The following is a 22,772-nucleotide window of genomic DNA, read 5'->3' on the forward strand; positions in this document are numbered from 1 at the left end:
CGAGTAGGGGAGGCGCTCCTGGTGTCAGCCGAATCCCACGTTCCCAGGCTTCCTCCGCCTGGGATTTTTAAAGGGTCCCCGCCTTCGCCACGGCGGCAAGACCCGATTTTCACGGAGCGGGTTCCTCTCGGTCAGAGGAACTCCGCCATTGCCGATGGCGCTAACCCGGAAGTCCTCCAAGGTACCTCCCTCTCTCTCTCACCGTGTGTGTGTGTGTTATACAGAAACAATTGACACAGACTTTCATAAAGCGCACACTAGCAGTAGCTCAGTTTCGAAAGTGTGGAAGCTTACAGGCCAAGCTTGCCAGTTCTAAAAGCAGAGGCAGAAATGCAAAGCCAGACCTAGATGGGGTAAAATTGGGCAAGTTGGAGAAAGAAGCTTGAAGCAAGGAGGAGTGACAGGTGAGGTGAGGAGTTAAAAGGGATGGTGACTGGGGCTGTTTGCTGCCAGAAGAGAAATGGAAGTTTCCAGAGGAGGAAGAAGACTTTTGGGTATTGACTTTGTGAGGCATAGGCATTAGGTAAGATTTGGGCAAGAATGGAAAGAAAGCTGTGGGAGACTTGGGTGGCATGGCTGGCGAATGGGCAAGTTATATACCAGCAAAAAAGCAGAAGTGCAGATGAGGAAGGAGCAAAGGGCAAAGCAAAGAGCAGATCTCCAAAAGCAAGATTGGGGAAAGGGGGGCTGAGAGTGAGCTAAAGCTGGTAGTCCTGTAGGAGAGAGATTGGGGGCAAGAGGGAAAATATAGAATTTGGCCAGCTAATGGTCCATACACTCTGGCATTCATCACAGTGTCCCATTGTGCCAGAAGTGGTTTAGTCATGCTGGCCACATGACCTGGAAAGCTGTCTGTGGACAAATGGGAGGTGAGCACCGCTCCCCATAGTCGCCTTGGACTGGGCTTATCCATCCAGGGGTCCTTTACCTTACCTTTTGCCTTACTTCTGCAAAGATGAAGACTTGGTGGTGGGGCTGAGAAGAGACAAAAACGGGTTTCCACACGTAATGTCGTTGTTTGTGAAATGAGTGAGGTTTCTTCAGGGGTTCCAAAGGTTCCCAGCTGCTAAGGCAAAAAGCAGTTGTTTTTATGCCTAAGATAAGGGTTTCATGATGTAAATAAAAGCAAAGACTTGCAATCCATTTTTTCCTGTCTACTCCAACTCCCTGGATTCAGAGATTGTTTCCTTGGTTAAAGGCCTTGGTCCAACAAAAGAAAGGGTAAAACCAACCTGTGCTGCAACCACCCTTTTCTGTTGCTTCTAAGTGGGGGACTTGGTTTTTCAATTTAACAAGCAATTCAGAAGGAGCCACAGGTGTGGGGGCTGAGACAGTGTTGTAGATGCTCCTCCACCAGGCTTTTGGTTATGACTCAAGCTGCTCCAATCTCTTTGTATGCCTAGAATTTCAGCTGCCATAATCTCAAACAAGTTGATCTCATAACAGTGGCTATATTAAAAAATAATGCACCAGGAGCACTCACTGACTTAAGTAAGGGGCAGTTTCATCAGGGATTGATTCTTGTGAAAAGCAACATGCTTGCTGCAGAATGAATAGAGCATTGGTCAGAATAATGGACATACTGTGTGTTTGCATGTAAGTGGGGCAGACAATGAAATGCAGAGGCTCTTGTCCTTCTATTGACAAAGTCGGCCTTGAACTCTTGCCAGTGAATCCTCTCTGTGAGTTTTCTGTTTGAGCCAGAGGAAGACTTCCTTTGTTTTAGGGAAGAAACGAATCTGTGTCTTTTCCTATTGCAGTAAATTAAACAGATTCTTATTAGGAGTCCTCCCCTCCTCCCCTAACAGAGTTGTGGGGCCTCTCAGCCTCATATATAACAGGTGGTGATTTGACCCTCTCACTGTTACATTTGTAACATAAATTGGCACCTCACTGGAGGGTGATTTTAGGAGTTAGCATCCTCTTCGGACCTGGAGCTTAAGGACCACTTAGTAATTCTAATTTATGTTTGCTCAAATGAATCGTTCTCAGGTCCCGCCCCCCCCCTCAAATTTAAGGTGCTGTGTTCTGGAGACTGTTGTGCAATTGGTGATCAGCTGAGTATGGAAATGTCATTGCATCTAACTTCTGCCTGGAGAGGTTCTCCCTAGCTACTCTAGGCTGCACCAACAGAAGCACTGTGTCCACATCAAGGGAAGAAATAAAAGGTAAAGGTACCCCTGACCTGACCGTTAGCTCCAGTTGCAGAAGACTTTGGAGTTTCGCATTCATCTCGCTCTATATGCTGAGGGAGCCAGCGTTTGTCCACAGACAGCTTCCGGGTCATGTGGCCAACATGACTAAGCCGCTCCTGGCAAACCAGAGCAGCGCACAGAAACGGCGTTTACCTTCCCGCCAGAGCAGTACCTATTTATCTACTTGCACTTTGACGTGCTTTCGAACTGCTAGGTGGGCAGGAGCTGTGACTGAACAATGGGAGCTTACCCAGTCGTGGGGATTCGAACCGGCGATCTTCTGATCAGCAAGTCCTAGGCTCTGTGGTTTAGACCACAGCACCACCCACGTCCCTAAGGAATAGTACTGCTCTATTCTGTCTTGGTCAGATCCTACCTGTTGTACTGTGTCCAGTTCTGGGCACCACAATTTAAAAAGGATATGGACAAGCTGGAACATGTGTGAGGAAGGGTGACTAAGCTGGTAAAGGGTCTGGAAGCCAAGCTTTGTGAGGAAATGTTGAAGCAGATGGGCATGTTTAGCCTGGAAAAGAGGAGAAGATTTAAGAAGAAATATGATAGGCATCTTCAAATATCTCAAGGGCTGTCACATGGAAGATGGAGCAAGCTTGTTTACTCCTGCTCTGGAAGGTAGGACCCTTCTGACCAAACATCATGAAGAACTTTCTGATGGTAAGAGCTGTTTGACAGTGAAATGGACTCCCTTGGAAAGGGTGGATGTCTGCCATGGATGCTTTAGTTGAGATTCCTGCACTGCAGGGATTTGGACTAGATTCTAGGATTCTGTGATTCTTTGGAGAAGTGTTTCAGGGAGGTGGGCTTGGAATACGGCTGTGGGTCATATTGTTTTGGATGCCATTGGGCAGTTTGAGGTGACCAGTCACTGCTTCCTTCCTGCCTCCTTGTAAAAGGGATGTTTATGAATCTGATACACAGCAGCCTGCAGTATTGGCTGCTGTTGGAGTGTCAGAACTGATCCAAGGCCAGGCTGAGTTGGGAAAGATGGGTTGTTTGTCCTATTTGATTAAAATAAAGGAGCAAGCTTGGTTTGTGGATGTGCTGTTCTTTTCTGCAGAGTTCCAAGACGTGATTCTAGGAGAATGACCAAAACCAGCTGGATGTCATGTTGTGGGCCAATGGCTGCTTTTATTTTAGAAGAGCATGTTCCTATCCCTGGGGTTCAGGCCTTACTAGCAAAAGGACATGATGCAAGACAGTGAGAAATGCAAAATTATGCCAGAAAGTGCCCAGAGCTGGGGGTGTGGTTCTTCTACTTTGAAAGGCAGTTCTAACTTGAAGCCTGACGCCCCCAGCCTGCAATACATTTGCACAACAGAGGGGGGTAGGTCCAGGAAAAGGGTTTTTCTTCAACCTTCTGCGTTAGTTCTAGGAGACCAGTGTGGCAATCTGAGACTTTGACTACAAAGATTTATAGTGGATTTCTATTCATGGCACAATTGATACAAGGGAGAGAAGAAGCCCATGGAAAGCAGTCTGCTCTTTTTCTTATTGTGGTACCCTGGGGTGCGACTGGCTTGAGCTATCTGTAGTGGTCCTTCATTGTCTATCCTGCAGGAGAGGACTATTTCACACAAGTTCCCTGTTTCTTACAGGAGGGGAGGGGGGTTTGCATTGATCAGATGTTGCAACCAAGAATTTGCCTTCCCTGAGGGCTGTTGGAGCAAATTGGGGGGCGGGGGGGGGGGTCCCTTCCACCAGGCACCCTTGAGCTGAGGCTTCCTCCCTCTTGCTGACCTTTGACAATTCTTCTTTTACATATGTATCATTTTAAAATCCTCCTCTTTCTCTCCAGTTTCAGGGCTTTGTTGCAGCAGAACCTTTTCTGGGCCAGCAAGTGGAGAGGAAAAGATTGCCAAGGGATTATTTAAAAGCCTAAGCAGCTGAGGAGGAGGAGGAGGAGCCACGGGGACACTGCACTTCCACGTCTGCCAGATGCCAAATTGGAGAGGAAGTTGCAGGGCTGAGCGGGAGCTGCGTCTGCAGACTGAGCGTGTGTGGCGGCAGCGGAGGGCGGAGAGAGCGCCTGGGCCACCCAAGCGGCAGCTGTCCCCGGGCAGCGCTGATCCAGATGTGCAGCTGCCAGCTCAGAGGCAAGGTCCTGGGATGGGAACTGGCAGGAGCTTCCCGTCTGCTGGAGTGGTGGTGCTGAGGGAACGTGGCTCATTAACCCCGAGGATGGAGCTGCTCTGATACTTGGCAAACAGCTGCTTTCTCTTTCTCCGGCTGGGATGCAGAGCCTTGAAATGTGTGCTCAGGAGCAAACGGGACCATGGCGTTCTCCTTTGTATTAGGACAGGCTCTCCCCCTCCTCTCAGGAAGGAAAAGTACTCAGGCAGAGTTGGGGACCTAGTTTGCTGGGATAACCTGTGGAAACGGCTCTCTCTTGAGTCAAACAGTGGAAGAGGGCACAGGCTGCTCTTATTTTGCTCTTCTGTGGCCCAAATTCTGTATGCAAAAGGCTTGGGTGGTGCCATAGAGGTTGTGACTGATGTAAGAAGAACCCAAAGAGAGGCTACCTGGGACGGTCTGTTCCAAACACCTGCCTGCATTTTCATGACTAAGTTGGTCTCTGCAGCACCTGGAGAACTGTGAGGGTTCCCAGAGGAAGCTTTTGAGAAGCCAAACACTTTCTCTGCCAGCTTTCCCCCCTGCCTTTTTTTCTGTTGCAAGAGAGACACAGGCCAAGTGACCCTTCCTGGCCTTCCCTCCCCTCCCATGCCCACCATGAAGTTTTCGCTGCGCTTCTGGTTCCTCTCCACAGCTTTCCTGCTCGTCTTCATCATGTCCCTCCTTTTCACCTACTCCCACCACAGCATCGCCTACCTAGACCCCAATGGGCTGGACGGCATCCACCGGGTGAAGCTTGTTCCAGGCTACGCAGGTATGCAGCGCCTCAGCAAGGAGGGGCTCTTTGTACGGAGCTGCACCTGTCACAGGTGCATGGTGGACGTGAGTGACTCAGAGTGGTTCGACACCCGCTATGACAGTAACATCTCCCCAGTGTGGACCAAAGAGAACATGGACTTGCCGCTGGATGTCCAGAGGTGGTGGATGGTGAGTTTTTTTGGGACCAGGGACCGAGGGGTGGGGTTTGACATTCCCACTCCTATTACAACCACTTAGGGCAGCAAGACCAGGGCAGCCTGCTAAGTCTAAGCACTGTACAACAAAACTCCCAGCCTCCAAGCTGCTTAGTCTATATCCTGGCAGGGGAAATTAGGCTGGGAGATACTGTCTTAACTAGATGAGGCACAGTTCCTTATTTTGCACAATGATTCTTAAGCATTTTTGGACGAATTTGGCAGCTCTTGGTGTGCATTCTTCAAAATCTGTCTTTACGTACTGGTATATTATGAATGTAGATCTGAACACATGTTTATATCTTTGAGTCATAAGCTGACTTTCATAATCTTGAAACAAAGCTGCAGATTTGAAAATAAACTAAAAGTTTACACTAATGTATGAATAATGACCAGCTGCTCATAAAACTATTCTGTTTTTTCCTGTTTACCTTAACCCTTAACATAACAAGCCAGTTGGATGGCTGGAGCAAACCCCCACATATTTTTCATCTGTTCTTTTAAAGTAGGCACCGCTAAGGTTTTCAGTCCTTGCCATATAGGACCCTAGTAGCTGTCATCCTATAGCTTGCCAAGGCAATGTGGTTTTCTTTTCTTTAATAAATTTTATTTTTGCATTTTCTGTTTTATTTAAACAAATGAAATAAATACATAAACATATAATCACCTTTGACTCCCCCCCCCCAATTGTGGATCTTAATGTAATGATTTTCCCCTTTACATCTCTTTCATAACTCTATTTTTATAAATCCTTTGTCAACCCATAGTTCACATTTTTACAACAAGTCTTCTCTTACTTTGAGGTTTCCATCACTGCTGCACCACCTTACCATTGTTTTGAAACTGATTTCAAAATTCTCTTAGGCACAAGAGAAGGTCATCCCCTGTTCACCATAAATACTCCCCGACCTGCATTTGAATATTATTGCTGAGGTCTGGAGCTATCAGCTCTTTAACCTGCTTGTTTTGCATTCATACTGTGACAATATCTTTTCTATATTAAAAAGCAGGTGCTTATTGTTTTCCTCAGTCTTTTCAAAATCTGTTTTTTCTCCTTATCTCCCTGTGGTTTGTTCAATATCAAATGTTAAGGAAGGGCCATAGCTCAGTGGGAAAGCATCTGCTTTGCATGCAGAAAGTCCAAGGTTCAATCCCCACCACCTCCAGGTATGTCTGGGAGAGATCACTGCCCTGGAACCCTGGAAAGCTACCATTGCCAGTCAGTGGATGCAATTTAGTGGGCTGAACAAACCAAGGCTCTGACTTTATGTTCTGTGAGTACAGGAGAAGTTCAGCATAAAATTAAGTGCATCTCTATTTGCTTCAGTGGTGTAGATCTATCTACAACTGAGTTCCACCGCTTCCCAACAAATCACAGTTTATGTGTGTGTATTCTGTTTCATTTCCAAAATTCAAATAGCCCAAAATCAGAATTCTATCTTATGTCGAAATTAAATATCCGTGGAATGTTTATAACCCTTTGCTGTTCAAATATTATCAAATTGTATCCTTCATTTTTGTTTGAGAACCATAGTGGAGATGAATTGTTGTTGTTGTTCTCGTTACTATTAAAATTTTCTATGCCACCCTTCACCCATAATAACAAGCAAAAACAATACCCCTCCACTCCAAATTCAGTTTGGAGTTTTTAAAAAAAGATTATAATGTAATTCAAAAAATTAACGAGTTTCTTAGTGCTTCCCATCAAGCTCTCTGGTACTACTGCTGGTATAATTTACAGTGCTACGATTAATCCAGGTGAAATAGCACCTTGCCTAGAAGTGATCACTATGTAGCAGGGCTTCTCTCCCTAAAGGCCAGATGGGATGCAGTTCCTAGGTTGCCTTAGTGAAGGGATGACTAAAAGTCACATTAAAGCCTCTCCCTAGATCTCTGAAGTTTTAAGAGTGATTTACCTCCGGGCACCCCTCCACCACCCCAAAAATAAAAAAATCCTGGGATTTTTTTGTTGATTCTTCCTTTTAAGTTTCCCTAATGCAGCATCAAATTCTGTCCATTCCCCATTTTCCATGTCATGGACATCATCCAAAAGCCCTTCTTCTGGTACCAGGGCCATTGTGTGGCTAGCAGTTGGCTGCCTTGGGCTCCTTTGGGCAGAAAGGTGGGCTACAAATGGAATAATCATAATCAAACTAATAGTGTGTGCTCAAGTAGCAGCTGACCAGGAGTGCATTTTATCAGTTGTACATGGCAATATGGCTCCCTAGACGTGGAAATCTTGCCTGCAAATCTTAAATACCTATTATTCAGCATCTGCAGACAATGCCTTGCAATACAGTCTTCCAGGGTCAAGCGACAAAGATGGTACAGGCACCATTTCATTGAAAGCTGCTTTGGTTTGCTTTTGTCCTCTGCAGGAGTTTTCCCTTTAGCGCAAGAGGAGGAGAAGCAGAAACCTGCAGTCTAAACAGAGCCATGACTCATGCATGTTCAGGTTGCCTGGCTTTTGCCTCCCTCTGCCGTTTGGGCAGAACCAAGGTTTGTGCCTCTCCAGATGTGTTCTTAGTTTGGGTGTTGCTACTTGAGAAGAAGCAACCAGCTCCAGCCTCTGCCTGGGATAGCCTGCTTCTTCCTCTCCTCTCCTTTTGGCCATCCAGCAGCACCATCTGTTTGAAGAAAGCTGCAGAGCTTTTTGCTGAGTGACTGAGGCTGGATTTGCTGCAGGGGCTGAACTTCTCACCTTTCTTAAAAGGCCCAGATTGGTGCTTTCTTTGTGTAACTGCGAAGAAGAATAAGGAAGCAGCAGGCCAGCTGTTCCTTGCCTCTTGCCTTGCCATCTATCTCTTCCAGGAATGTTTCCTTCACCCTTCCCCAGCCTATTGTCATCCATTTGTCAGACTAGCTCAGTTGGTGGAGCTAGGGCCATGGGTTTGAGCCCCATATTGAGCAAAATATGCCTGCATTGCAGGGGTTGGACTAGATGGCCCTTGTGGTCCCTTCCAGCTCTACAATTCTATGGTTCTACAGTTTCTACCAGCATGGCTTTGCTGGCTGAGGCTGATGGGAGTCGTAGCCCAAAGCATCTGGGTGGGGAGGCACCAGGCTGGGGGTGGCTGGTTTGCTCCTGCCAGGAGTAGCTCTCCAGGGTCCTCAGCAGAGAAGGGCTTTTCCTAGTCCTGCTACCTTTTAACTGGGGATTCTGAGGAGCCAGGTGAGGATACCTTGGGGGGAAGGCACCATCTATCCTCTAAGCACCTCCGGCACTGGGAAGAGCAAGAGGCCATATGCAAGAACCACTTTCTGCCTTCCTGAGGATATGATGAAGAAGAGTTTGGATTTGATATCCCGCTTTATCACTACCCAAAGGAGTCTCAAAACGGCTAACATTCTCCTTTCCCTTCCTCCCCCACAACAAACACTCTGTGAGGTGAGTGGGGCTGAGAGACTTCAGAGGAGTGTGACTAGCCCAAGGTCACCCAGCAGCTGCATGTGGAGGAGTGGAGACTCGAACCCGGTTCCCCAGATTACGAGTCTACTGCTCTTAACCACTAAACCACACTGGCTCTCAATATGATAGCTGGTTCTTGCTGTATAGTTTGGTCTGTGCCCCTTCGGCCACCTCTGCAGAGGAGAACTTTCTTCTTCTTTTTGAATTTAATGTTTTGCAGGTAAACAACCAACCAAACAAACAGAACAGAGCAACAACGCAACCTATTCTTATGTCATCAAGGGAGTCGAAACCATATCTCACCATTTGTTGTCCTCCAGAGACAGTCGCCAGTCCTGGGAATAGTCTTTCATTTCTTGTTTTTAACCAAAGTCAGTTCTCCAAAGATTTAGCGGAGAACTTTCTCAGGGCCTGCTGCAGGAAAGGCTGGCCCCCAACCATTCCGCCCCACTGTTTCTTTTGTCCAGCAGAATGTGGACATGCAGGGCAGAATTCCCAGGACCAAGAAGTACACAGTGCTTCATATTCTTCTTTGGCTTCTGCACATTTCTGAATATACAGCAGCAGGAAATGCCATCTCACACTCTGCTTTTCAGCCTCCCATCTCTTGTAACACATCTCCCCCACCCCCCATTTCTTTATTTTTCAGTTTCAAAAAGCACATATAACAAGCAATCCCCATATAACCCCCAAGAAACATTCTGTGAATATGCAAAGTAAATGCTACAGTCAAACAATAAGCAGGCTAGTACAATAGTTCATGGTTGATTATGGCAGTTAAGGGTCTTCTACTCTCTGTTTTAACAGATTGTCCCAGAGTAAGGCATGAGTAGCTGGTGGTGGGTGGACAACATTGTCCTTTCCGCTGTACTGAATTAAACATCCACCTTACAGTTCCTCTTGTCTTTGTCTTCCTGAGCACTCTAAGATGTTTCTCCATGAGGGTTATATCCCATAGTCTATACCACCATGCCTCCAGAGTTAAGTTAGTAACTGTTTTCTAATATTGTCTAACTGTATTTCTAGCTGCAGACATGAAAAAGATTAGTAGTAGGTTCTTAAATAATTAATTCTTATGGTCATCTGTAAACAGATTTAATAAAGCTAGCTTTGGATCAGGTCGTATCACCTGTCCTGTAATAGAAGAAACTTCTTCAAAGACTAATTTCCAAAATAATTGGAAAACAGGTATGCATTCACACCACATATTGAAACACACCTTGACTCCTGGGGAAAAAGGCTTGTTAATACCCTGGATTGGATCTTGATGTTATATTTGTATGTTGCTTTTTCCCAAATATGCTTGAGTTAGTGCAGCAGCTCACATCAATCGTAGCCCCATCAAATTTCATTTTGTCAGAATAACAAAAGCAATACAATATATATCTGAAGTTCATAAAAGAAAATCACAGAAGCATATTTCATATCAGGGACACAGTGATAACAGCACTGAATACCAGGCCAAACTATCAATCACCTCTGCCTAATCCGATACAATTTGTATCACAAGAAGCGAATAATATTATTGTAAAGGGATCTCTGCTCTCTCTCAAGTCTTCAGCTCCTAGGATGTGTTTGGGGGAAGCTTTGGTGTTAAGCTGGTCCGAGTCCAGTTTCAGAGCAAGCTGTAAATGTAGACAAAGAGCAGCATGTCCTTCTCCTACTCCCATGTGTGAAGGATTTAGTATACCACACTAACTAACACCAGGCTGCTTGGTGCCTGTGGGGTGTTCACTTTGGCCTCATGTTGCCCTCTCCTTTCCCTGCAGATGCTACAGCCGCAGTTCAAGTCCCACAACCTGAATGAAGTCTTGGGGAAGCTCTTCCAGATTGTCCCTGGAGAGAACCCATACAGCTCCCAGAACTCTCAGCCGTGCCGCCGCTGTGCTGTGGTTGGCAACTCAGGCAACTTGCAAGGCTCTGGTTATGGCAGGGAAATCAATGGGCATGACTTCATCATGAGGTGAGTGACTGGGCTGTCTTCTCTCCATCATTGCTGGGCTGGCTCTTGCATCAGAGAACAGCAGCCCGGCTAACATTGGGGATGAAAAAAGCAGCAGCAACAACAGCTGGCGCTGTCTGCCTCTTCCACTCCAGTTTCTCTCCCTGCCGAGGAAGGGGGTTTGACTCCCAGGCCCTCTTGCCTGGCCAAGTGACCATCTGACTTCTTGGCGATTCTCTGTTGGTCACCTTCAGCTACCCCACCAGCTGTCCAAGGAACAGATACCTGTGCTTGCGTTTAGTTGCTGCTGCCTGAAAGTTTCCAGAAGCTCTGCCGGCATTTGGGGTCTGTCACTCTGCAGACATTGCTTTGCAATTTGAAATAATATGAACTTGTATCTGAGTTGGCTCAAAACAGGACTAAAGTGGCTGAAACTGTGTCCCAGAGAAAGGCCTGGAAAGTTGACATTTCAACTGGAAGCAAAAATAAAATAAAATAAACCTTGATGAAGTTGGACAAGCTTGGGCCCCAACTTTGTTAGTGTCTTGACTCATCGTCATTGTTTCTGGTGGCTGCTCTTGAGTCCCCTGAACTGGGTAGTTTTCCCTTGAATGCATGAGGTGGGATGACCTTCTATCACTCTGACAGGATTGCCTGCAGTGCAGAGTCAGTTCAGGTTTTTGGCTGCAGGTCAATATGGCATTTGGATGGTGGTGTTAAGTGGACACTTGCTTAATCGTATTCGTTCCTCCATCTCTTCTCTCCCGCTTTCCCTCCAACTCCCCGCTCCTTTCATCTCATGGCTTTCTGCAGTTGTAGCCCTGTAGGTAGGGGGCTCTTGTGTTCTTGTACAGCACCTAGCACATGAGATGCTTTTGCAAATAACACATAAGTGGTGCGGGGAACCAGAGTTCTCATTCTGAATCCAGCTGACTGTGGAAGAGCGGTGCCTTAGCAGTGTCTGCCCCACCACAGCACCCCTTTCTGGATCCTTTTTTGTCACTATAAGAGATTCATCCTTCATCACCTTGCTGCCATCTAGTGGCAGATCTCTCAAAAGGCAGCTTGAGGTGAAGCATGCTGCAGGTTCCCGGATGGAAAGGGTTGCCAGCTGCCCGCTCTGGAATCGCATCCTGGATGGGACTTGGCTGCCTCCTTTCTCAGTGAAGCAAAACCCAGGGGTCTTGCTCCTTGGTTACTATAACTGGGCCTAATGTTGTGATTTTGCCTAACTTGGCAACTGGTGGGTGATCCAGGACTGAGCTGAAAAACTTTGCTCCCTCCAGTGTTTGTCGGAGATGGGTGAGGCTGAGTTCTGTCACTGTTTGCATCTAAGGAGAGCTAGAGTCAGCAGTGTGGCTGTTTTCATCAGAATTGCCCCAAACTATAGGGCTGCAGCTATTGGGATGGTAGGATTACTGGTAGCTGCATCTGCTGTTGCAGAATATTTGGGCTTCAAGGCGATGCAAAGGAGCCACCATTTAGAGTTATAAATAGTTATAAAGGCACTGTGATTCTACACTGCAATGTGAAAACTGTGCAAGTACCCCCACCCTCAAAAGAATTTTTTTTGTGTTCAGAGGCTAGTTTGAGCTGCAACACACACACACACACACACACCTTTTTGTAATAATGAAATGCTCCAGACCACAACTTCAGCAAATGATTCTTCCTGATCCCCTATTCTTTCCTTGCAGAATGAACCAGGCCCCTACAGTGGGCTTTGAGGCAGATGTTGGGAGTAGGACAACCCATCACTTCATGTACCCAGAAAGTGCCAAGAACCTGCCGGCCAACGTTAGCTTTGTTCTCGTGCCCTTCAAAGCCCTGGACCTGCTGTGGATGGCAAGCGCCTTGTCGACGGGCCAGATCCGATTGTATGTATCCTGCATTGCAGGGGGTTAAGCTTGGAAGACCCTTTGGATACCTTCCAACTCCACAATTCCATGATTCTATCCCACCCAGTGAGGCAAGAAGGGCAGCCCTGGCCAACAGGCACCGTGTCGTTTCCTGGGGATGAGTAATTCCCATTCCTGTGCCTTCAACCCTTTCTGGACCTTTTCCAAAAGATTGCTGTCTTAGGTAGCATGCTGGTCCCACCCATTTTTATTTTTCAGTGTATGGCTAAACATTTGAAAGCAAAAAGTTGCTTCCAGGGTGTAAGCAGAATAGACAGTCCACACTTGAATGTTGTACACAAAATGAGGGGTGTAACATACATAAAGGTAAGCGCCAGAGCTGCTGGGTTCAACTTCAGGTTGGTCCAGCCCCCAGATTTTCACGGTGGTGTTCCTTGTGTCTGTTGGCCCCTCCATGCCCCCATCTTCCTTTAAGAGTTAATATGGAGATGTGACAGAAAGAGGGGAGGGCAGAGGGAGCAATTGAGCAGAGCATCTTTTTAGCAAGAGGGGGGCAAGGAGCATCTCATTCTCATTCTTTCTCCCTTTTGCCTCTCTCATAGCACTTATGCGCCCGTGAAGCCTTTCCTTCGGGTGGACAAAGACAAGGTAAGTCTGGCCCTCATGGAGGAGAGGGAAGGGATGCTCTGAAAATATCCATGTTGGCTTCATCTGCATAGCTATTTTCTAAATTCTCATCTCTCTTAAGATAACTTGAGAAGCAAGTTTTTTGGGTTTTTTGGGTTGGTTGGTTCTGCTAAAAATACAAACAGTTCTTGAATACTATATGCATTGCTATACACATACACACTCCAGGTTTCCTAAGGTAATCAGATACATTTTTTAAAATGGAAGTCGCTCTGCACCATGAAGGGCAACTGAGCATCGAGCAACAGCCATGAGTCCAGGATTACCCCCAAGCTGCTTATGCACTCCTTCAGAGGGTGTGTAACTCCATCAAGAGCAGGCAACTTCCCAGCCACCCAGTCTAGGGAACCACCCACTAACAGTGCCTCAGTTTTTTCCTCTGGGCTATGTGGACTGAGACTGAAATACTCAATGGCCATGTTTCGGGGCTTCCCACAGAGAAAGCCCTGCCTGTTGTGATGTTGTCTTCCGTGATTTGTGTCCTTAGGTTCAAATCTACAACCCAGCTTTCTTCAAATACATCCATGACCGATGGACAGAGCACCACGGACGCTACCCTTCCACGGGGATGCTGGTCCTGTTCTTTGCCTTGCACGTTTGTGATGAGGTGGGTTCTTAAGTAGCTGGAGAGGCTTCCCAGCCTGTAAAGAGAGATTTCATGTTGAAGAGAGAGGGCCAGCACCTGGGATTTGGCAGGCTCCTCTAGTCTATTTAACAGGCTGGATGCAAGTGTGTGTGTGTGTGTGTGTGTGTGTGTGTGTGTGAATGTGAATGTGCGCGCACACGTGTGCCTGTGTGTGTTTTAAAGGGGAGGTGAGGGAGACAGAATGTAAAAAGGTGGGCCACAGTTCCCGACCACTCAGCACAGAGATTCAACACAAGGCAGGACCATGGACAGGTCTGTTAGTTTTACTTAATTATACGGTAGTACATTAATTAACACACACACACACACACACACACACACACACACACTCTTTTGGACATAATAATAAAATATGCTGTAAATTGAGAGATAGAAGAGATTATAATCAAACAATCTGATGGGGACAAACAATGCTAGGTGTCTTCTATGGCTGTGTCCACACTGAGACGTCTGTGTGTATGTGGGTTGCTCTTTCCATGTGTGCGTCTGTGAAGAAAAGAGTTTGGATTTGATATCCAGCTTTATCACTACCCGAAGGAGTCTCAAAGCGGCTAACATTCTCCTTTCCCTTCCTCCCCCACAACAAACACTCTGTGAGGTGAGTGGGGCTGAGAGACTTCAAAGAAGAGTGACTAGCCCAAGGTCACGTGAACACATTTAAATTTATGCATCTAAAATCTGTATTAGTGTTTCCCATCCACGCTAGTTGACTGTGTTGATGGATAGTATTTGTGCTCCATGTTGCAGTCCTCTCCCACCTAATGTTCTGTAAACATGAGGCCCATGGTTCTGTAAACATGTGCACAGGTAATCATAAAAGGGGGGTGGTGAATCCTGGTGCAACTGGACTTCTCTGTGACCCATCCCCTCTGCAGGGAGGTGGGACCAATTCGGATGGTCCGCCCCCGCCACTTAATGGATCCAAATGGTTTCCAGAGAGTGGTAGGGGATGCTTTATCCCATGTTGATGGCCTTTCAGCTGATTCCCTGGTGGCCCGCTGGAATGTGGAGTTAACCAGGGCTATTGACTGTTTGGCTCCGAAGCGCCCTCTCCAATTGCATGGAGCCCGGACAGCCCCGTGGTTTTCCACGGATCTGAGGGCAATGAAACAATCGTTGAGACGGCTAGAGCGCCGGTGGCGGATAACTCATTCCGAATCTGACCGGACACAGGTTAGAGCTCAACGTCGAGCCTACCAAGTGGCGATAGCGACGGCGAAGAAGAATTTCTTCACCGCCTCTATTGCATCTGCAGAAAACAGCAGCAGGAGACTTTTTCAGGTGGTTCACAATTTAGCGGAACCACCTGCAACATCGGGGCCCAGTACGGGCCACATGTTCTCCTGCAATGATTTTGCAAAGTTTTTTGCAGATAAAATCGCTCAGATTCGGGAAGAAGTAGACTCCACCATGGGAGCAGGGCCGGGGCGGGAGAGTGCTAGAGTTCTGTCTAGTCAAGTTGAGTGGGATCAATTCCAATCTGTTACCTCCGTGGATGTGGACAGGCTGCTTGGACGAGTGAAACCAACCACCTGTCTCCTGGATCCTTGCCCATCCTGGCTTATAAAAGCTAGCCGGGAAGGACTGGGCGATGGGCTTCGTGGGGTGGTGAATGCTTCCCTCCATGAGGGAGCCTTCCCAGACCCGCTGAAAGAGGCGGTTATTAAACCGCTTCTTAAAAAACCATCTTTAGATGCGGCCACGATGGCCAACTATCGCCCAGTCTCAAATCTTCCATTCCTGGGCAAGTTGATTGAGCGAGCGGTTGCCGAACAACTCCAGGCACGCCTGGAAGAAGCGGACCATTTGGATCCCTTCCAGTCGGGATTCAGGCCTCATCATGGGACTGAAACTGCCTTGGTCGCACTGGTTGATGATCTCCGGCGGGCTAGGGACAAAGGTGAGAGCTGTTTCCTAGTTCTGCTGGATCTCTCAGCGGCGTTCGATACCATCGACCATAGCATCCTTCTGGACCGTCTAGAGGGGCTGGGGGCACTGTCATACAGTGGTTCCGCTCCTTCCTCCTGGGCCGTGTTCAGAAAGTGGTGGTGGGGGATGAGTGTTCAGACCCCTGGGCTCTCACTTGTGGGGTGCCTCAGGGTTCTGTCCTCTCCCCCATGCTTTTCAACATCTACATGCGGCCGCTGGGAGAGATCATCAGGAGGTTTGGGCTGGGTGTTCATCAGTATGCGGATGATACCCAGCTCTACCTCTCTTTTAAATCAGAACCAGTGAAGGCGGTGAAGGTCCTGTGTGAGTGTCTGGAGGCGGTTGGAGGATGGATGGCGGCTAACAGATTGAGGTTGAATCCTGACAAGACAGAAGTACTGTTTTTGGGGGACAGGAGGCGGGCAGGTGTGGAGGATTCCCTGGTCCTGAATGGGGTAAGTGTGCCCCTGAAGGACCAGGTGCGCAGCCTGGGAGTCATTTTGGACTCACAGCTGTCCATGGAGGCACAGGTCAAATCTGTGTCCAGGGCAGCTGTTTACCAGCTCCATCTGGTACGTAGGCTGAGACCCTATCTGCCTGCGGACTGTCTCGCCAGAGTGGTGCATGCTCTGGTTATCTCCCGCTTGGACTACTGCAATGCACTCTACGTGGGGCTACCTTTGAAGGTGACTCGGAAACTACAACTAATCCAGAATGCGGCAGCTAGACTGGTGACTGGGAGCGGCCGCCGAGACCATATAACACCGGTCTTGAAAGACCTGCATTGGCTCCCAGTATGTTTCCGAGCACAATTCAAAGTGTTGGTGCTGACCTTTAAAGCCCTAAACGGCCTCGGTCCAGTATACCTGAAGGAGCGTCTCCACCCCCATCATTCTGCCCGGACGCTGAGGTCCAGCGCCGAGGGCCTTCTGGCGGTTCCCTCATTGCGAGAAGCAAAGCTACAGGGAACCAGGCAGAGGGCCTTCTCGGTAGTGGCGCCCGCCCTGTGGAACGCCCTTCCAGCAGATGTCAAAGCGATAAACAACTACCTGACATTCAGGAGACATCTTAAGGCAGCCCTGTTCAGGGAAGTTTTTAACGTGTGATATTTTATTGTATTTTGGGTTTTTATGGAAGCCGCCCAGAGTGGCTGGGGAGGCCCAGCCAGATGGGCGGGGTATAAATAATAAATTATTATTATTATTATTATTATTATTGAAATACAAGTTTCCTAATATGCCAGATTTGCACAAAAGAGCAGTGAAAATTGAATGTGCCCATTTGGCTCCAAGCAGGGCAAGTGTGTGGAGCCTCTCCCATGAAAGGCCTGCCATTTCCTCTCCTCTCCTCCCCTCCCATTATTATTATTATTATTATTATTATTATTATTATTATTATTATTATTATTAATTAATTATTACTAATTGAATTTATATACTGCCCTATACCTGGAGGTCTCAGGGCATTTCACAGAATAAAATCAAGACATAAAAACACAAAACACACACACACAAGAAAACAACCCAATAGCCCCCCCAAAAAAAACACATTTTAAAAGGGCTTAAGATGTAAATCAGATTAACCAAAGGCCTGATTGAAAAGGAACGTCTTTGCCTGGCACCTAAAGGTGTATAATGATACGGTGAAGCCAGCTTTGCAAAGTCTGGTAGTCATTTGCACCTACAGTGCCCCCCTGCCACTGTCTCTTAGTGGGTAATCCCACTGAGTTTCACTTCAGTGGATGTTTCCCTTGCTGACAAGGACCCTCTCTTTTCTTTCCCTGGCTGTAGGTGAACGTTTTTGGGTTTGGGGCAGACAGCCGTGGCAACTGGCACCATTACTGGGAAAACAATCGCTATGCAGGAGAGTTCCGGAAAACTGGGGTGCATGATGCTGATTTTGAAGCCCATATCCTTGATATTCTGGAGAAGACAAACAAGATTGATGTTTATCGTGGCAACTGACCCCTCCAGGCTGCTGTGTTCCAGCACTGACTTGGTGACTGGCCTGCAGGGGGTGATGGGCCAGGTGGTGTGGCCAGCTACCTGTTGGGCCTGGGCTGAGCACTGGGTTTCCCCTGAACCCATCAAGATGGACCCTGGGAAACCTGCGCCCCAGGGAGGCCCCAGGGAGCAAATGAGGTACACTGTTTCTGAAAGCAATTGCAGCAGAAAGATACTCTCAAAGGGGAGTGACGGAAGTGTGTGTGTTTTGTTGGTCCTCTCCCCTCAAATCAAGAGGATTTTCAAACAGAACAAATCAAGTTTTGAGTATGGCTAAAAGGTGGCTAAAAGGAGGCTAAAAGGAGATATATTGCTGCACATTTTCTTTCTTTGAATGAAGATAAAAAGTAGGAAGGGGTGCACAAAAGCAGCCAAAGGAGGAGGAAATCTACCTGGTGGCTGGCCAGGTTTGGCTGCTCTTTGACCAGTTCTGGAAGGTCTGCCCTTCTGAGTCTGCTGGGAAGCCTGGACACTGACTGGTTGCTAAGAGCGAGGCACTGCAAGGCTGCCTTTGAAGCTGCAACTGGAAGAAGCCCTTACAGTCCAGAGAGACTCCGCTGTTGTTATTTTTTAAAAAAGCAAATGAACAATCAACTTTCCTTTGCTAAATGGCACTTCTCGCTTCCCACTTTTGCCCAGGGAAGATCCTTTTTTGTGTGTCTTCATTTTGTACAATCAGGTTTAAAATGCAGAGAGCAGCTGGATTGTATTTGTTGTTGTTACAATCAAGTAAACTCTGGAAGATTTTGCTTGCGGAAGCCAAGTCTGGGAGGTGCGGAGCCTACGGAAGACTCTGTTGTTCAGCACCGTGACTCTGGCAGGTGGTTATGGACACAGGCGGTTTTCAGAGAGCTGGTGCCACTTGGGACAGGCACTGCCCCCTTATGCTAGAACCTAAGGGGAACCCATGCCAAAGCCACCCGAGTTTCAGACCCGGTGACTTCTACCTTTCTCTACCATTCATGGCTGTAATCAAGTTGGCCGCCATCTTGGGTTTGGGTGAGCAGGAGGTTCCCTCTCATGGCAAACCATTTCTTGTGATCTCAGAGCAGGGTGCCTGCATGTGTTTGCCTACTCTACCTCCACCTTTCTGCCCCACCCTTTTACTCAAATTGTTTCAATGACGGGGGGGGAGCCAAGGAGGTGGCCCCCAGTCTGAAAGGACTGGCCAGCTGCCTCCAGATAGTCCGGACCTTGACTGAAAGAACTGCTTGCTGCCCCACCACCAAGACTCCCTGCCATTGGACTGATTTGTGTAGCTAAGTCCCTGCAGATTGCAGCAGAGAGAGAGAGAGAGGGAGGGAGAGGGAGGGAGGGAGGGAGAGAGGTGGTTTGGAAGGGTGGAAGAGCACCAGGCTGCATTGTTGGAGGGTAGCAAGCTAGCTGAAGGGCAGAGTAGGAGGAGCTAATTTCCTTCTTGTTGAGTTTGCTTACTTGCCCTAGAAGCTAGGCTGGTGGAAAGCAGCGTAGCATGTGGAGAGCTGCCTAGTTTCAGGGTTTGTTTGTTTCCCTTTTCTCAGAATCATATTCAGATGCAGCAGGGGTTCCTGCTGGTGAGCAGAAAGAAAGTCAGGGGGCGGGTGAGCCATGCTACTCAGGAACATGTCCTTCATGAAAGGAATCTGGTGTTTGCGTCAGCTGCCTTTGGGCAATTGAAGAGGACTGGCTGTCAACTTGCCAGCCCTCTAGACCTAATCTTTTCCATTCCTGAAGGCTTCCAGGATTTAACCAACACAGGTATTGCACACAGGTATTATTTAATGTTTTACTGTTGGGCTGTGGGCGAGTTCTGCTGAAATGTTTTATAACCACTGAAAGGAGCAGGCAGACTTGTCCTTTGAACAGAGCCCTGTGGCATCCTCGCTTCACACTGTCCATGGGTTTGCACTGGCCTCGCCTTTTAGTTGGGGGCAGGAGGCTTAGGAAGTTGGGCTACATTACATTTCTTGACCTTGGAAGAGAGGAGAGCAGGGGCAAAGGCAAAGCTAAAGGACTTCCCTCTTGTTTGAGCATCAGGCATTTGCGGGTATGCAGGCCAAGACCCCAGGCACCAGCCCTCCCTTTTCTCTGCCCTTCAAAACTGCAATCATGCCAAACAGTATTGAATAAGTATTTCTTTAAAAAGAAAAAAAGATGAGTTGTGTAGGAGGGAGCAGCCCTAAAGGGGACCAATCCTGACTCCTTGTGGCAACAGTGACTTCACTGCACAGCCTAGAAAACCCTGTTTCTTCCTCTTTCCTCCTGTATCTCCCCCACCCTGTTTACATGCCTCTCAAGAGGGTTGTGTGTGTTGAGGGAGTAGAGCACATTAGAGACCAGAGAGATGCTCTTTGTTTGAACCGCAAAGTCTTCTGCTAATGAGCTTCTGCTGCCATCTGGATGCTGAGAGGCAGCAGGACTGGCCAGGCTCACTGTGCAGCCTCCCAGCTGCTGTGTTGGTCAGAGTAAAAGGGAGCAAGTCTGTTTCTAGAAGAGCATCGACCAGGCATGTACTTCTCGGGGGGCAGCCATCCAGGCACCACCCTCCAGGGGTTTGAGACTCCTCCAAGCCAATACTGCCTCATGCTGCTGTGGCTAAGAGTCCAAAACCCCTGTAAGGCACATCTGGTTGGGCAAGGCAGTTTCGAGCCTCCCTCCTGCCAGCTGGTTGAGGGAGCAGGTGGCCCACCTGTTCTTTTTTCTTCTTTCCAATACTTTCCTAAAATCTCTGGGCACTTTTTTTTGGAGGGGGAATAAATTTTGAGCATCAAAGAGTGCCTTGACTTGCCCTGCTGGCTCCCTTGGACTCTTTCCACTCGCTGGTGGTTTTGACTGCTATGTGCTTGCCCTTTTCCCCTCTGTCTCTCCCTTCCTGCTGTTCTGTGTATGTGTGGAGAGGTTTTGCCTGAGCGAAAGAGCCAGCTTGAAACAAGGCAGGCCGCTGCCTGGCTCTCAGCAGCACCTGCATCGCTGCCTTCTGATGGGGGTGATGGGACAATCTTTCCAGGCCACTCCACCCCTGGGCCTTCAGAGCAGCAAATATTCCTCATCTCACTCTGTCACTAGGAAATGGAAATCTTCCCCACCCCTTCCCTCTGCCTCTTTTGTAAATGGGTTGCAATTATTCCTGCTGAATGGCTTGAAAGAATCTCTTCTGCCTCTTCAGCAGCCTGGTCACTTAATGCCTGCAGGAGACAAAGCTGGTAGGTTGTGATGGGTGACTATATCCAGGTAGAACTTGTATGGCAGAGCATGAAATGTTGTGCAACTTTGGCCAGATCCTGCCTTACCACCTGCCTTCTCCTTGGGACCATCTCTGCTCCAAAGAGAAAAGCTCCTCCCTATGAAGGGCTCTGCATCCTACGTTGCCGAAAGTGAGCTGTGGACTGGCAGGATCAGAGTTCTGGTTGTGTAAGTGGCCAAATGAATGTTCTCAGTTTGCAAAGATTCTTTAAGATGCTCTTGCTGGGCATCTCTGTTGGCTGAACCCAGGTCCCCCCCCACACACACACACCTTCAGTGAGGTAATTTCCACTTGACTTTGGTTTTGCCACCTGGTCAAAGAGTCCTGCATCTCTGAGCCACCCTCCCCTGGCTCCTACAAATGAGCTGCCAGCTGGACACATGGCCAGCCCATCCATAGGATAAGGCAAATGGTTGTTCCTGGTGGATCATTTGCAAGGGAGCTTCCCACTGCTGCTGTGACACGATTCTTTTCTCCACAGTAGCTGACCTTCAGTCCCCAGCCAGCAATTTTGCTGAATAACTGGGGTGGGGGGGGTGGAACTTTAGAACTGCATGGAACAATCCTCTGCCCTTTCAGAGTTGCCAGTGGCTGAGTTGGACGACGTATGCAGTGGCTGCTGGCAAACCCCAGGACGATTTCTCAAACCAGCAAAATGGTCTGAATAGAGGTTGCAGGTGTGAGAGGTGTGTCCCATGCGTCTCAAGGGAAGGAAAAGTCTGGAGGAGGTCTTGTGCTTTCCCCAGAGTGATCAGAAGGACTCCTGCTTAACTCCCCCTTCTGCTTCCTGAGCTCCACAGACTGGGGTAGACTTGGAGGCCTGGACCATCAGCTCCCACCCATGGTCCAAGCCCCAAGACTTCCTTTCTCCTCCTCTGAATGAAAGTTCTGCCTGCCTCCCCATCCCTTCTGCCTTGGGCTGCCTCTGTAGACAAATCTCTTATAAGCAGCTACTTATAAACTAAGGAAATTATGGATCCAAAGCTGTTTACCCTCCTTTTCTAGCCTACACTTCACTTTATCAGTATTACATGCACTTCTGCTGCCTCCGTTTGTACTTTTTGACTTCACATGCCACAGTTGGAAGAAACTGGATTTATTTTGTGTTCTGTTGTACAAAATAAAATCTGTACCTTTTTCCTTCTGCTGATTTCTGCAGTGGCTGTGTGGGTGGAGCTTTTTTCTTTTCCTTTCTGTGTTTGTGTTTCTGGCCCCCTAAGCATCTCCCAACCCAGGTTATTGTTGCATTCTGAAGGTAAAGGAAGGACTTGGCCAGCAAGACTCTGGGAGGAAGGGCACATAATAATCTGCCACACCCTGGCCCAGGTCCCTTTTATTAACAAAAGAACTTTTAACACAGCATTTGTAAGAACCAATCAGATTTCCTCTGAGCATTTCAAAAAATCCCCATGTGGGACAAAGTCAGATCAGAGAAATCCTTTTAACTACAAAGAAATTATTTCCTACTTGAGCATGCATACATGGTTAAGCTAAATGAACAAGAACCAAGGAGGAATGCATTTAGGAAACCCTTACCACCCCCAGGTATACTCTGTTCCTGGCCATTAAGATCTATATAAAGATTAACAAAAGCTATATCAAAGCTGCCTCCTTATCTTTATGACCAGAACACCTGGTGAAGCAACTGGTCTGTGTACAGATTTGTCAAGCCTAGAGAAAATGGGGCAGAGATGCAGAGGCTTGTGGGATTGATAAGAAATAATGTGAAATGATTCCAGCCCAGTCAAAGCAATGCTTTCATCGCTTACACAATGGCT

At 47.8% G+C, this 22,772-nt stretch overlaps 1 protein-coding gene across 3 annotated transcripts in view; it reads left to right on the plus strand.

The window, feature by feature from the left end:
• ST3GAL2 (ST3 beta-galactoside alpha-2,3-sialyltransferase 2) overlaps positions 1-22,144 on the plus strand; it is a 38,853-nt gene extending 16,709 nt beyond the window's left edge. For all 3 annotated transcript variants that reach the window (XM_081203411.1, XM_081203412.1, XM_081203413.1), the window contains exons 2-7: positions 4,009-5,270; positions 10,475-10,668; positions 12,345-12,524; positions 13,109-13,154; positions 13,681-13,800; positions 17,559-22,144. In XM_081203411.1, coding sequence (XP_081059537.1) covers positions 4,932-5,270; positions 10,475-10,668; positions 12,345-12,524; positions 13,109-13,154; positions 13,681-13,800; positions 17,559-17,732 — 1,053 coding nt within the window. In that variant the 5' untranslated portion in view covers positions 4,009-4,931 and the 3' untranslated portion in view covers positions 17,733-22,144. The remainder of the gene's footprint in view (positions 1-4,008; positions 5,271-10,474; positions 10,669-12,344; positions 12,525-13,108; positions 13,155-13,680; positions 13,801-17,558) is intronic.
• Positions 22,145-22,772: the final 628 nt, after the last annotated feature.

The sequence above is a fragment of the Podarcis bocagei genome (genome assembly GCF_964188305.1).
Source record: "Podarcis bocagei genome assembly, chromosome: 7".
NCBI lineage: Eukaryota > Metazoa > Chordata > Lepidosauria > Squamata > Lacertidae > Podarcis > Podarcis bocagei.